The sequence below is a fragment of the Tubulanus polymorphus genome, chromosome 4 (genome assembly GCF_964204645.1).
Source record: "Tubulanus polymorphus chromosome 4, tnTubPoly1.2, whole genome shotgun sequence".
Lineage (NCBI taxonomy): Eukaryota > Metazoa > Nemertea > Palaeonemertea > Tubulaniformes > Tubulanidae > Tubulanus > Tubulanus polymorphus.
Window position 1 is genome coordinate 18,249,965 of NC_134028.1, and position 16,550 is coordinate 18,266,514.

General features: G+C 41.7%; 1 protein-coding gene across 1 annotated transcript in view; it reads left to right on the forward strand.

The window, feature by feature from the left end:
• Positions 1 to 16,550, forward strand: part of LOC141904355 (cadherin-23-like) — a 159,342-nt gene that overhangs the window by 105,681 nt on the left and 37,111 nt on the right. Inside the window, exons 13-15 of the mRNA XM_074792940.1 lie at positions 2,555 to 2,794; positions 3,099 to 3,268; positions 5,299 to 5,448. Of these exons, the coding sequence (XP_074649041.1) occupies positions 2,555 to 2,794; positions 3,099 to 3,268; positions 5,299 to 5,448 (560 nt within the window). The remainder of the gene's footprint in view (positions 1 to 2,554; positions 2,795 to 3,098; positions 3,269 to 5,298; positions 5,449 to 16,550) is intronic.

Here is a 16,550-nt window from a genome sequence, read left to right on the forward strand (position 1 = left end):
CTGAATCGACCGAGAATTCAACCGAGAATTCATATTCTACAACAAAATGAGATCAGCACTCGTGCGCCTGCTGTTAAAAGCCTCTATTCGAGAGTCACAACAGAACACGCTACAGTTCTTCTCAAAAAACTGCTATAAGTCTCTATTCGAGAGTCACAACAGAACACGCTACAGTTCTTCTGAAAACTGCTATGGCTTCTATAGATCATAACAGTAATAGATTGTCACTATTTTTATTGTTAGATGATGGTTCACAGCGTACTTTTGTAACGCAAAGTTTGATTGACGAATTAGGTATTAAACCTCATAGAAAGGAGACCATAAACTTAGCCTGTTTTGGGGCCACAACTCCTAGCAGTCGCGAGTTAGACTGTGTTTATTTAGATATTAATTGTAATAACGGTCAACTTTCTATTGAGGCATTGGTAGTTCCAACCATTACGCAACCGTTATCTATTCCATGCAGGGCTACAGCCAATATTCCTGAATTCAAAACGTTACAACTAGCTTGTCCGTTGTATGAAGATAACGTTCAGATTGTTAGTGTATCTCTTAATTGGATCAGACTACTATTACAATTTTGTTAATTCCGATCTACCAACGATCAAGTCTAAAAGTCGTCCTATAGCGGTACCTACGTCATTAGGTTACATGATTACAGGTCCCATGTATCAGAGAAATTGTATCAGTAATCAAACAACATCAATCTTGCATGTTCTTGCTGAAGCTGATTCCTTGGACTTAAAAAACTATTGGTCTTTAGAAAACATTGGTATTGAGTCTCCTATCGCTGATTCAAAATCATCTTTTTTGGAAGAATATTTTGCGAATTCCATTTCCAAGATAGAGGGGATTTATTATGCCAGACTTCCGTGGAAAGTTAACCACAGTCCCTTGCCTAGCAATTACCGGATAGCAATGTGTAGAACTAGAAGTTTAGTGCGTAGACTAGGGAACACACCAAATTTACTAGAGAAATATCACAGATTTATAAAATACCAATTGGAAAGGGAATTCATAGAAAAAGTACCCGAACCATACATGATCAGGGGAAAAGAGCATTATATTCCACATCACACGGTCTTTAGACAGTTGGCTACGACCCCAATTCATATCGTATTTGACTGTAGCTGCCGGCAGTCTAAAGATTCGCTTAGTTTGAACGATTGTCTGGAGTCGGGTCCAGCACTGTTCAATGATATAACTTCTATTATCCGCCTGTTCAAATATGGGGTTATAACCGATATAAAAAAACCTTTTTTACGTGTCGGTCTACATCCTGATGATCGCCATGTAACCCGGTTCTTTTGGTTAAGTGACCCCACGAACCAAGATAGCGCATTCGACGTCTATAGGTTTGAAGGGTATTATTTGGTGCATCGTGCTCCCCTTTTATGCTAAACAGCACACTACTTTTTCTTTTGACTCACACTGATGGGTTATTTTTTTATCAGATAGCACGTGATTGTTACATGGATAATGTAGTTACAAGTCTCAACAATGAGCGAGATTTAGCCTTATTTTACGAATCATGCAGATCTTTAAAAGCCGATGCTAATTTTAACTTCAGAAGTTGGACTTCTAATTCTCAGGTACTTAAACAATTAGGTACGTGCTACGAGATTTGTGACGATTCTAAACTCGTTAAGGTCTTAGGGTTAATATGGAACCCCGAATCTGATACTCTGAGTTTTTCTGACCGTCGTATTTCAAACGAGTGTCCTATCACGAAACGTCATATCTTGCAAAGGTCAGCTTCAATTTTTGATCCCCTAGACCTAGAAGGCATGGTTTCACAATCACGCTTAGCAAACAAAAGTTAAGCGGCATTTTGACATAAAAAAATGGATACTGCGCTTGGAAAAATAAATTTTATTGATTTGAATTGGACTTGAAAAATGCGACCTTTTTAACAGTGATTTTCAAGCCCTTACAACAATAATTCTTAAACCATGTCTCAAATAAATGTTAAGATGACTGAATGAAACTTACCTCTTTGCAAATTGTGCATCATACTGCATTTTATCAACGAAATCATCGTTGGTAAAATGCCGGTAACACACGACGCTGTACAACGTTGGGCCCCTCCAATTCAATCGCTTTAAACCTACAATAGAAGCCCATTTTTCTCGAAGAACAGGATTCTTCGGAAAAAGAAATATTCACCCATCCGAATAATCGCACCCAAAGACAACGATTTGGTATTGAGAAAAAGCAGTGAAAACACGCCGAGTAGTAAAAATGCAAAGTTATCTCATAGAAGAGAATTTTCAGTGCTGCCTTTATTGACGTCACAGCGCCGGAGATTGACGGAAATTGCCGATGATTTCTAACGCCATGTATACAACGAAATGAGTTCAAAAATTGTCTTACAAAATCATGATTTTCGTGGAAACTACACATCTTTGAACATTACTATATCAAAATCTTCCTTAGTTCGATAGAACTTATCGAATTTTGATGTAAAAATGAAAATGTCAGTTACCCTTTAAAGCTTTTTTAGATATTTAGACCCATGAGGGTAGTAACCGTAATAGATGTTGTTTCTCTTCAGCTACCGTCTTAGTGTCATTGTTCCCTCCCACTGATGACTACCCATACTTCAACAGTCCCTGGACTTTGGCGAATCCAACAATTACAATAAACATGCCCGAAGAGGAACCGATTGCACCTAGAGAAACCCTTGTAACTACTCTAGTAGCTCGAGATGCAATTACAAATCAGAAACTGTCAAACTACACAGTTGTACCAGATTCTAATGCTGATGGATATTTCCGGTTAGATAGGCTAAATGGTAAATTTTTGACTATTATGATAAGCATTATATTCTTAATCTCATTATGAATTGTCCCATTCTTTATAATTTGATCTCTTTATTTCAGCATCTGGATTCTGTAAGAATTTAACCATAGTTTGTTTCTCTTTGTATGCAATAGAACTTTCGTTTTTCTGTCTTGTTTTTGTGTGTGGGTTTCAGCATAGACGTTGTTGATGCAGTGATGTTCTTTGCTTGAAGTGCTTATTTCTTCTAAATGGTAGATTATATTTAATCATCGTTTAGAATAAGTATAGGAACATTGATTTCTTTTTGTTTGCAGGTCACGTATATTTGAATAAACGTGTGGACTACGAGACTTTAAGTAAGAAATCCATTGGCTTTGAGGTAGAAGTTAATACCATAAGAACTCCAGTGCGAACATCAAAAGCTTACATTGTTTTGCAAGTTCAGGATTTGAATGATAACAATCCTCAGTTCTATCGTCCAAATGTGAGTCATCATGTAATGTTGTGTCTCCTGTAATCGCAACCTCACATTAACTTTAAAGACCAAGTAGGACTTGATTTGTCAAAATGCTTATGATCTTGATCTTATTCAATAGTAACTTAACCCCACTACCGTAGGCGTAATAGAAAAAGGAATTCACCTTTTGACCTTAATTCGCGCACCTGCGAGCACCTGGGGAGCACCTGTGGATGGCAGGTCGTTCACGTTAGCATTATCGTTGACTGGTCTTTTTTGCAATATACCCGCTAAAGTCGATTAATTTTTCTATCAATTGATAAATAAGCCATATATTTTCTATCAAAATGATAAAATAATTGAAAAACAATTTATTTGCATAAGAAAATAAACACGACACTACGTCGTCAACCGGTCGCATGTAGAAAAACATGTCAGTCAGCTGATTAGAAGTGTGTTAATTTCGCAAAGTTCTTGGCACAGTAATAGCTTTCAACCCGGTTCCACCAAGTAATTCACATATATTCTATAAGAGAACATCAATAACTAAAGATGGGGCCAACGATGAAAGGTGAGTTTCCGTATTTAGGCTTCAAAAAATTAAAAATTTCATGTGCAATAGTGATGTGCGCCGTCAATTCAAATCAATCAATTCGACTTCCAATTAAAGTATCAATCGACAGCCACCTCAAACCGCATCATAAGTCGGCCAAGGGAATCTTGGCTGTGGTTTGGGTTGTCTATAAGCCCATTATGACATCAAAAAAGATAAGAATCATAGAACGATTAAGAGTTAAAAGGCCTTAACATCTAGTTTCCTGACTGGAGAGTATCTAGGGTAGTTTTACAAGACTATGAATGATTTCAGATATATCCTTTCATTTCAGTTGATTGATGATCCTTACTTCATTGAAGTATAGAGCAAAAGTCTGTTGACGATAAGCAAATTTGGATGATAAGATTGTCAATAACTACGTTTAGCATCAACGTTACTAGTAAGTGCCATCTAGAATGCTGGGCTGTCGGCCTTTCATTGTTGCCGCCTTGACTTATAAAATCCTGATTCGAAATAGATTGATTTGGGGCATAGTGCATCATTTGAAAAAAGATTTGAAATTCATGACATATTTTCACACAGTTAATGTGTCCGTTCACTTCTGTACACATATTCACGTTTCAGGATCTCATATGTCTTTTTGCTGATCAATTTTTAGAGATTTATAGAAAAGCTTACCACATATTTCAAGGTAATTGAAAAAAAAAAATATCAAAATTTCACATGTATGGAGAAACAGGTGATTTACTCAAATACTTCAAGTAACATCAAAATTATTCGGCATTCTTTTTTATACGATTTACATTTATTTTACAGAGATTCCATCAGAGTTTCCATTGGAAAACCATTGCAACTGCATCTACGTGGAACAGACACCAGTTGCTCTAATGTTTTCGTTGAATACAGGGCCTGGTTTTGGAAAAGACTTACAGTCTTTACATTGCTCCCTTGTAAATAGAACAATTTTGTAATTTTGTAGGGCAAAATAGATATTCTCGTACACGTATACACTATCTATGGTTATTCTGGTTTTGTATTTTCACTCCAGGCTAGTCTGTGTTCCTCTTGAATCGGCGAAAAAGTGGATCTGCTTACTGGGGTGGGGGTGGGGGATCATTTATCCTATGAAATTGTTCCAGTTTGTATTAAAGAATATCAGGATCGAATGAATCGAATCATGTTGCAGCCATTTTTGGCCCTGTCACAAAAAATTCAGTAGCTTACGTGATTTCCTGGATCTGGGTGCCGACACATTTGCTATGCAGTTGAATTTGCCTTTTCCTTCAATTGTTACATGAAAACTGTTCACTTTGCATGATTACCTGCATTTTGACCTCGGTAGTAAAGTGCTGCTGTACTTCTGGATGCGACTTACTGCCTTTGCATCATGCATACTTCATACTGTGGTATGAAAAAATATTTCCACTAATGGCTATCCACCTGTTTCATCCGCTAAAGGTAAGAACCACCCTGTATTGACTCAAGTTTTTACTTTTTTCAGGGATATTCATTTGAAATATCAGAACTGATGAGATTCCCAGCTCAGGTTGGGCAGGTGTTCGCAAATGATTTGGATAGCGGTAGCTTTGGAACTGTTAGATATTCACTAAGTGGTAGTGGCCATCAAGCTTTTACAATTGATCCCATCATGGTAAGCTATATATGATATGATAAGCTTTTCTTTGTTACTTCATTTTTGAAAAATTTCTTTCCGAGTTAAGTACGCAGTCTCAAATGTTTTGTGACTTTCTCAAAATGAATAAAAAATGGAACTAATTTCTAGTCCCCAAATCCTCAAAAACAACTTGAAACATACCGACTATGCCATAAAATCAACCTATTATCAGCCCCATTTGTGCTATTGTCTTTAGAATACATAATACTTAATAAATAATAATTTGGCTTCAGAATACATAATACCTTCACATTTACAGATTACATTACGTTAGTAATTATATAGAATTCCGAGCTGCGTCTTCCTTGATTATCACCAAATGACGGGACCGATATATTAGTAATAGTAATAGTTATTTGTGGTAATGTATTGGGTTCGAACTGCAGCCTGGCTTCCGGGAGTTGAACCTTCTAACCACTCACCTGCTGCACTCATTCAATTATTATAAACATTGACAGCAGAGAAATATTCCTCCTAAGGTGTTTCGTGTCGTCTGTGATGGGGAACAGACCCATAAAACCAGAACTATAACGACTTCTTAGATGCAACGGGACTTTATTAATCAGCCATCTTAGAGTACACACTATAGTCCGGATACGGACTCAGGATAAATCACGGAACATCTCCCTCTTTATATGAATTTATTTATTTATTTTTTTTAATGTTTGTTTTTGAATACTTATACTAATTCACGACTAAAAACCACCACCATTATAGTCTGATTGTCTAATTAAAGTTCCTTTGATTTATGCTGTGCTTATAATGACACTTTATTTTGAGGCTTGACCACCCGACCAGCATGCTTGACATAAGAAGACGGCTGTGGATCGGTGACCACAGGTAACGACGCAGACGGAGGAGGAGGTATGTCATCTGCCTTTGACGGGACCAGCGGTTGGTCAACAATGGTCTTATCATTCGCAACGGAAATTCCGGGAGATGCCATCGGAGGATCGGTACCACTTCTACTTGGAGCTTCGCGGACTCCATGTGGTTTCAATCGCAACTGTTGCCTATTTCGTCGCAAACGCGTACCATTGGGTGTTTGAATCTCAAATGTTCTCTCTTTCAACCGTTTCACAACACTAGCGGGTTGCCACGCTCTGTCGCCATGTTGTGTTGGTTGCACGCGCACTACGTCTCCACGTTGAAGGGGTTTTAACTCTTTCCGATTAGCATACAATCTGGCAGCCGTTTCTATTTTCATATGTTGTTTCTTTCGGATCTCCCCCTCAATGGAGGATGCAGAATTCGGTTTAGGGAATTTGGCTGTGGTGGGTATTTGAGTCTTAGTGCGACGTCCGAAGAGTATCTGCGCCAGGCTACTCTTCAATCCTTCGGACGGAGTACTTTGCACATTAAGAAGACCAATGTAGGGGTCTTCATTACACAGAAACGACTTACGCATTAACCGTTTAGCTTGTTTTACGGCAGCTTCCGAAACTCCATTAGCTTTGGAATTTCCGGGACTCGAGAACTCATGTGAGAATCCCCAACTTTTCCCAAAGGTTTTAAACTCTGAGGAAGTATATTGAGGACCACCATCACTCACAAATGTGTCTAGTATTCCGTGCAAAGTGATGCTTGATCTTGGCGATAACAGTCTTGGCATCAGTCAACGGGAGATAATCAAGTTCAAAGAAACCGCTCACTAGATAATGTCTATCTTTATAAATGAAAAGGTCCGAACCGACCTTTTGTCATGGCCTGCAAGGAACATCATGCATATACAACCGTTCTTCCGGTTGACGGCCAGCGTAGGTAGAACATGTGCTTCATGATTCGATGAACTGTCAGACTTCTGCAGACATCCTTGGCCAGTATATCAACTCCCTAGCGCGACGAAGACAGGAGTTGATGCCAAGATGTCCAGCGTGTAACAGATCTTTCATCTCTGCGCGCATGCTTTTTGGGATTACGACCCTTTCACCACGCAACACTATTCCATCTTGGACAGTGTATTCATCCCGACAGTGATAGTACGGGACTAGATCCGCCGATAGATTGACCTTCGAATCAGGCCAACCCTTGATAACGGTCTGTTTTAACGAGGTAAGGGTCTCATCCAGCGCAGTAGCATCCCTTATCTGTTGCAAGCGATCTGGCTTGATTGGTGAGAAGTTAATCAAGTTCACAGATACGAGTTCATGATCCGGTTTCTCGGAGCAGCAAGGCCTGTAGTCGTTTTGGATCCTTATGAAGTGGTTTGTCTACTATCGCAACGAGTGGTTTGTGATCGGTCACAATATCGATATCACGTCCGTACGTGTAGTGATGGAATTTCTCTAAACCGTAGACGATCACGAGCATCTCTTTTTCGATTTGTGCCCATCGAGTTTCGGTGTCAGCTAGGGCACGACTCGCGTACGCAACAGGACGATCACCCTGTATTAACACTGATCCAATCCCGTATTCAGATGCGTCATTTTCGAGTATCAGTTCCTTATTAGGATCATACATGGCTAACACAGGCGTTTCGGATATCAATCCTTTCACCTTTTCAAAAGATTCGATTTGCGACTGAGACCATACGAACGGCACATCCTTCTTTAGTAGGTTTCGCAAAGGAAAGGTCAGGGAGTTCAGATTCGGTATAAAACGAGTCAGGTAGTTAGCGATACCGAGAAAACGGCAGAGTTCTTCAACATTGTTTGGAGTGTTGATTTCTTTCACGGCACGAGTATTTCCGTCGAGTACAGTTCCCTTTCCTATGGTTTTTGCTAATATTTTCTAAATTTGGATTGATCGCCAATGGTTTTTCTATACGACCCGGCCCTGCGGTATTGCATTTAGCCACCGGTTCGTATCGAGGCAAGGGGAAGGCTCCAAAAAGGGGCTCTTCCTTTGGGAAAAACTCGAAATGAATTCTTGGGACCAGTGGGAGGTTGTCTGCAGCAGGCAGCAACCCATTGGTCCGACCTTTTTGGAGACGGTTGGCCCTCCCGGGTCGTCTCTCGTGGCTACCGTCTCCTTTTCCTAAGGCGACCGTGCCTGATGAGGTCACCTCCTGACATGCGGCCAAAACCAGGTCGGGAGGCCTTAATCTCTCCGGCTCTCAAGGAATTGGCCGAGAAGAGAGCGATAGAACCAGTTTGCAACAAAACTTCTCCTGGCTGGTTTTCTCGAATATTCATGGTACCAAAGGCCACAGGGGGTCAATGGACAGTGATAGATCTGTCATCCCTCAATCGGCACCTAGACATTCCAAGGTTCCAGATAACCAAGGACGTGATTCAAGGGCTCCGTCCGGGTCAATGGGCGGCTTCGTTGGACCTGAAAGATGCTTACTTTCAGGTTCCAATTCACCCAAAATCTCGGCGATTTCTCAGGATAAAGTGGAAAGGCCGCCAGTTCCAATTCAGGTCTCTTCCATTTGGCCTCAGTACGGCCCCGTGGGTTTTCACCAAGTTGGTCAAGTCAGTTCAGAAGGTACTTCAGTCAAGGGGTGTTCGACTGTTCGTTTACCTCGACGACTGGTTAAAAGTCGCGAATTCGGCTCAGGAATGTCGGGAGGCAATGAACTCAGTCTTGGACTTAGTCCAACAGCTTGTTACTGGTCACGGCTTCTAGGCTCCATCAGCTGCATGGGTCTGGTGGTGCCCTTAGGCCGCCTCAAAAGCAGGCGCTTGCAACAATATTGGAAGGTCTTCTGGTCTCAGTCGAAGGGCAACTGGGAGGCCTTGATTCCCGTACCTCGAACCGATCCGGATCTTCAGTGGTGGGCGGCAACTACGAATCTTCGGCTCGGGGTGTCACTAGCCCCGTTAGAGGCTCCAGTTCGTGTATTCACGGATGCCAGTCACCAAGGATGGGGGGCACATCTGGAGAACCGAGTCAAAGCCGGGAGATGGTCTCGCTACGAGGCGACCAACCACATAAATTTCCTAGAAATGCTGGCCGTGCGGAAGGCCCTGAAGTACTTTCACAGGAGAGTGGAGGGCAACCACGTTTGGTTAGCCACAGACAATTCAACAGTGAGGGCTTACCTTCAGAACCAAGGGGGCACTCACTCAGAAACCCTCACAGGTCTGTCGGCCAAAATTCTTCTTCGGTGCCAGACAAAGGGCGTGTCCCTGACTGTGGCACATTTAGCAGGGAAAAGGAACGTGATGGCCGATGCTCTGTCTCGTCGAGGTCAGGCTATTGCGACAGAATCGGTTCTCCACCAAGAAGTAGGCGATCGGGTTCGGGGCATGTTTGGCAATCCGCTGCTGGATCTGTTTGCCACCCGGTTCAATCGGAGGTGTCCTCTGTTTGTGTCCCCGTTTCCAGACGCGGAAGCGTGGGGGGTCGTTGGCTTCTCTCTGGACTGGTCGGGGATGCATGCGTATGCGTTCCCGCCCACACCAGTCCTGCCGCGCTTACTGGATCAAATAGAGAGATCAGTCAATTGCAACATAGTTCTGGTAGCACCATGTAGGCCGGCTCAGAAATGGTTCCTACCACTTCTCAACCTACTGTGCGACAACCCCAGGATTCTTCCGAATTTCCCATCGCTTCTGTCTCAGGGGAACTTTCGGCATCATCCAAACAGCCAGAGGTTAAATCTGCTTGCCTGGCCATTGTCCAGCGATCCTTGTCAGCTTCAGGCTTTTCAGAACAGGCTGCCTCCTTTATCGCAGGATCTAAGCGGCCATCAACAAGTACCATTTACGATGCCAAATGGAGTCATTTTGCGGATTGGTGTGCTGCAGGGGAAATTGATCCATGCTCACCCTCTGAAGCTCAATTGGCAGATTTTTTACTGCACCTATTTGTAGTAAAAGGTTAGCAGGTCATAACTATTAAAGGTTACCGCTCCGCGATTTCTCATACATTGCGTGCTTCTGGATGGCCAAATGTAGCAGGGGATCATCGGATATCCCAGCTGGTTGCAGGGTTTTCTATTTCCCGGCCTCGGGTACCAAGGACAGTTCCGCCATGGGATCTGTCTGTAATTTTGAAGAAGTTAATGGAGGCTCCATTTGAACCTCTTTCGGCAGCGTCATTTGCAAATTTGTCAAAAAAGACTGTATTTTTGCTGTTCTTGGCTTGCTCGGCCCGTCGCTCTGAGATTCATGCGCTTTCAGTCCGACAAGGTCATATTGTCTTTGGGCCAGCGAAGGAATTTGTTTCGCTGCGGCCTGCTTTGGAATTTTTGGCAAAGAACCAACGACCAGGCTCAGTTGGGCGTCAATGGCGAATTGAAGCCCTAAAACATCGAGTGGAACCGGCATCCCGGACAGGTCTTTATGTCCTGTGCGGGCGTTGTGTTTCTATTTAGATCGCTCTGCTTCACGGAGGGGTTCATGGGAGCGGTTATTTATTCCGCTGCTGGATCACCTAAAGGGTGATATTTCACGGGACACAGTGGCCCGATGGGTCTCTTCACTGATCAAGGACATTTTATTGAAGGAGAATCTTTCCTCGGAGGGAGTGGTTTCTCATCAAGTGAGGTCTATGGCTACTTCCTGCGCAGCCTTTTCGGGTGCTCCGTTGGAGGAAGTCTGTCGGGCCGCCTTTTGGAATTCTCCATCGACATTCACGTCATTTTATTTACGGGATGTTTCAGAAGAGGTAGGCTCATTAGCTTCACTTGGTCCTGTTGTCATGGCTCAAGGTGTCCGTTCTTTCCGATCGGACCCTTTAGTGTAGAATAATTATGTTGCATTATCAGGATCACAGGGGGTGTATCCTTGTACATAGTTTGGGCTCATATCTGCAAGTTTTAATTTCACAAAATTCTGGGGGGGCCCTGAGCTGGACGGACTCACTGTGGCCAACCGGTCTTCCCTGTGCTACAGTGCTCCATTCCGTGCTTGGGTAAGTGCTCTCTTTTTCCCTCTTACCTTGCGTTTGAGCGGTGGTTTTTCTATCTACCTTTCCCACCATCCTTGTGCTAGGCTAGTCTAGCAAAAACCATAGGAAAGGGTACAGTACTCGACGGAAATATTACAATTTTTGGAACTAAAATTTGTATTTCCGAGTAGTACTTACCCTTTCCTATGGTGGGAATCCCGCCCACCTGCCCCGCATAGCTGTTTTTTTTTTGGTCTGCTATGACGTAAAAAGATGGCGGATTTCGCCGGTGGCTTAATGCAATACCGCAGGGCCGGGCCGTATAGAAAGACCATTGGCGATCAATCCAAATTTAGAAAATATTGGCAAAAACCATAGGAAAGGGTAAGTCCTACTCGGAAATACAAATTTTAGTTCCAAAAATTGTAATTTTTTTTGGATCCAGTTCGAACCCAGAGTCAGAGATACAGTGTCCCATGAACGTGATTCTTGGTAGCCTAAGTTCGAGTTTGTCTACGTTCAACTGGATACCTTTATCACGACAACGTTTCAGTAATGCTTCAAGGTTTCGATCATGCGTTTCAGTATCCTTTCCGTGTACTACGATGTCATCAGCTATGCATTCGACCCCTCCTAGGCCATCGATTGCTTCAAGAATCTCTTCTGGAAGATCTCTGATGACACTGATAATCCAAAAGCTAAACGACGCCATTTATATCTCCCGAATGGCGTCTGAAAAGTGGTAAGTAGACTCGAAGGTTCATCCAACTCAACATGCCAGTAGGCAGAGCTGACATCTAATTTAGAGAACACCTTCGACCCAGCCATATTGTGAAGTGTGTCTTCCAACACCGGCAGTTGGTAATGTTTATGTTTTAGTGCGCGATTTAGGTTTCGAGGGTCTAGACATATACATAGAGATCCGTTCTTCTTCTCCGCGACGACCATCTGATTCACCCACAGGGTGGGTTCATTGACCGGTTCAATTACGCCCATTTTAGAGAGGCGTTGCAATTCATCTGAGGACGAAGGGCTACAGGTATTCGCCGTGACGGAGAAACGACTGGTTCCACCGCTTCATCAACCTTCAGATGGACGGGCCCTGGCAGTTTGCCCAGTTTCTCCTCAAACACATCTGAATATTTATGGGTTACCCCGACACAGGCTACTCGTTCCATAAGGCTGTTGTTAACCATTACAAGTTTCATCCCTTCAGCGGCCTTCAGACCCAGTAAGGGTGATAGGTCTTCTTTTATTACGACAAATTCGACGGAGTAGCATTTCCGGTTCTTAGGGTTCTTAACAACAACACGGGATACACCGAGCGGTGTGACGACTTCCTCATCATACATCTTCAATTTGCGTATAGTAGGCTTCAGCTCACTAGCATATAGTATATAGTATACAGCACACTGTATAGCATAACGTAATGGTAGAATATTTACAGCAGCCCCGGTGTCCACTTGGAAAATGACCGGCTGTGTCCCTACCATCATATGACATCGCACTTCACTCGAGGATTTACAAGTCGAGGAAACACTGTTGATCCACTCATCGTGTTGTCCGAACAAGAATTAGTATCAACTACGTTCACTTGTTTCGGCTTCGGACATTTTGCCGCAAAATGATTTTCTCCTTTACAGTTATTGCAAGATTTTCCCCATGCTGGACAGTCTGTCTTCTTCATTGCGTGTCGTTGATCACAAAACTTACACGTCCGGATCGAACCAGTTTTCGATTGTCTCTCACCTGACTGTGGTAGGGCGCTGTGGTGATCGACCGCTGTTATATTGAATTACTTTCGGTTTTGGTCTCAAGTAGGACGATACATGATTTATCGGCTCATTTCGGAATTCTTTCCCATGTGCCTCAGCAGTTTCAGCAGACTCGACTATATCTATAGCCTTCGACAAAGTAAGATGCCGTTCTTTCAGGAGCGCTTTCTGAGTATCAGAGTCTTGTATGCCAGGAACGACGCGATCACGGAGTATAGAATCAACGCTGTCAACATGATAGTTACACGTTTCTATCATCGATCGAATTGCAGACAGGAACACCCCAAACGATTCATCCGGAAGTTGGTCCCTCTTATTAAATAGGAATCTTTCGTACGTTTCGTTAGTTTCACCCACTGCAAAGTTACGAAATTTCTCTAGAATCTCGGATTCTGTTCGCTGGGCTTCCTGAGTGGCAAAGGTAAACCCATTATATACCTTTAGTAACTCATCTCCAAGGGTGTGTAGCAATAGTGCTACTTTATATTCGCTATTCTGATCATAAAGTCTGGTGATTATGGAATAATTTCGCCATTTCTGGTGGAAAACCTTCCAGTTTTGCGCTGCATTGCAAGTCAGATCTGGAGGCTGAGGTGGTTTAATGCCTGGTATGGGACGAGGAATTGGATCACTCTCATCACGATGAGGTATCGTATTACTACCGTTCTCAGCCATCTTCGGAGAGAGTCAGTTCACACGTCACACAAACAACAGGTGATGACGTGGCGCAGTAGAGGTAGTATAGTATACACAGTACGATGTTGGTAGCTGATAGTTTTTCACTCACTGGCTATTATCGGATCCCACCGCTGCCACCATGTTTCGTGTCATCTGTGATGGAGAACAGACCCATAAAACCGGAACTATAACGACTTCTTAGATGCAACGGGACTTTATTAATCAGCCATCTTAGAGTACATACTATAGTCCGGATACGGACTCAGGATAAATCACGGAACATAAAGTAAAACGATGGAAATTTGACCTATGGGTCTGAAATTCAATTGACTTTCCTCCCAAATATTACCATAAAGGTCTGTCTGATATTCAAATTATTGACTTTGAGAGAAATATTCCCACTTCTTTATTATCATATTCTGAGGTTGGCATTAAAATCAAATATGCTATTGAACCAGCCAATAAGGAAAAAATTTGGGTTTTGGTTCCAGACATCTCAGCTAATGCAAAATCTGATTGATGTTTGAGAAGGAGCTCCATAGCAACTCACTGACCATTGCTACAATTGCCAGCAGAATTATGTAAATATACCAGCTGGATGCTTTTTATCGTATACCGTATTTTCCGGTGTATAAGTCGAGTTTTTGAGACCAAAAATCATGTCCAAAAAACGTAGGTCGACTTATACACCGGCTACACTTTCGATATCGTTTTAAACTGACGATGTTTAGAGTTCAAGGTCGCCACGATGAAATGGAATATTAATTTATGTTAGGCTACACTCATATACCAATTAGAATTTAGGATGTTGATAAAAATAGTTTCCTATAGTTTGGAAATGTTTCAAAATTAACTAATGTTAAAAATCAAAAGAGAAAGAAAACCGCGTATATTCATTGTACAGTGTTTATATTAGCTGCGATGCTGTGGCAGCGTGCCAATAATCAATACACAGTCAGTCTAATACTAGACTACAGGCGCGCGGCATTCAACGTATACACTATATACATTCAACACGTGGATACAAACAATGAGCACTAATCCGGTAATTTGATATCACAGAAACAACAGATCCCAATGATCTAATAATGCAAACATTGGTAAAGACTCTCAACTACTATGAGAATGACATCGGCACTGTTTTCAATGTGACATATGTAAACACATGAAGAAGCGACTCGACTTACACCGACTATAGCCCTAGCACAACTTTTTAAACTGAAAATTTGACCTCGACTTATACACCGGGTCAACTTGTACACCGGAAAATACGGTAAGCTGTTAAGTAATTGTCTTCACTGGGAATGGTTTTACTTGGAACAAAACGTTTTTCTGGATAAAATTTGTAATTACTTTCTATTTATTTTTACATTGCATTTACTTTGTACATCTTGTTATAATTTACAGGAAATAAACATATATGAAACAGTTTCAAATAGATTTGTTATAATAAGGTACACTGTCCCCCAAAATTCGAAGAAAATTGGACCACAAAGAAGAAAGTTACAAAAAAGTATTTTCTTGATTTTTTATGGGTTTTGTCGTCAGACGAACCCATCTATGGCATCGTCGTGATGTCTGTCTGTCTGTCTGTGGATGTTTCTATATGACACGATTTTAGCTGTTTGTGTCGACCAATTTTTCTGTAAATTGGCACATATATTTTCTACATGGTGTACACAGTGCAGCTTGGTTTATATTTGATTCTGATGTTTATAAATGCTCAAATTTGGTTATAAAATAATCAACGTTACTCATTAGTTCAAGCCGCTGTAGCGCGTTGCTACAGTGATGCTCAATACACTCGCTGTACCTGTAACACAGAACAAGTATATAATAGTACATAGCTGATCAAGTCTAACGCCTCGCGATATTCAACTTTAATGCTGAGAGACTCGGGAGTGCTCCGTACACAATAACACAGTGTAGAACTTGTGGTTTTCGAATAAGGTTGGATCATCCGTTGCAGTTCCAGACAGTCACTACTCATTACCGTCAAAACCAGCGTAAATTATTTAGCCTGCTGAGATTTCAGTCGCAATTATATCCGACTTTAATGAGTACGGGAGCTTCAATCACAGTCGCAAGAAATATTGATAACGAAGTCAAAGTTTTATTACATATTCCACGAAACAAATGCCTTTATGATGAAATCTGTTTATTTCATAGTTTAGAAAAACTTACTATTTAAACACCGAAATAATGTCAGCGCACCAGGGCCCACCAGCCTTATTCCGCAGTAAAAACCTCACGCAGTTAATGCGGAGATCTGTAGTCTGAGCAACGCTGAAAACTGTTCTTAAGTGATTAGATATGGTATAAAGTGTCATCAGTTGAACTTGTTTCTATGTCCTTACGTTATGTCCTACGTTAGCAATAGTGTTTGGAGCCCCATTATCTGTACGTAGGCCTATCTTGTTTGCAACACTGACGATTTTGATTCTTTTTTCTAGTGCACGACGCGAAGCAATAGCATTGTCATTGTATCAATTTTTAGTAATAAGTAACGTTTCCCACGGAGCAGATTAGTGTATTTGCATGCATCAACAGATCCACATTTGAATTGTCGAATGGTTTTGCGAAGATGTGGTGTCACATTTAAAAACGTTTTTAGCTTAGACCTAAATTGCTTTACTATTAAAAATTATCCTACTTAAAAACTATTGAAAGCCACATTCACTTGATGGACTTGACAACAGTAACCGGCCGGCCTGGTTTAATATGTACTGCTATCAAACAGATCATCTATTCTTCTATGGTAAGATGTAACATTGATCAAAGAGCACAGTGTTTTCTCCTTGTTGACTATGCTTGACATAATTTTACATCATGTGTTTGACACTTGAA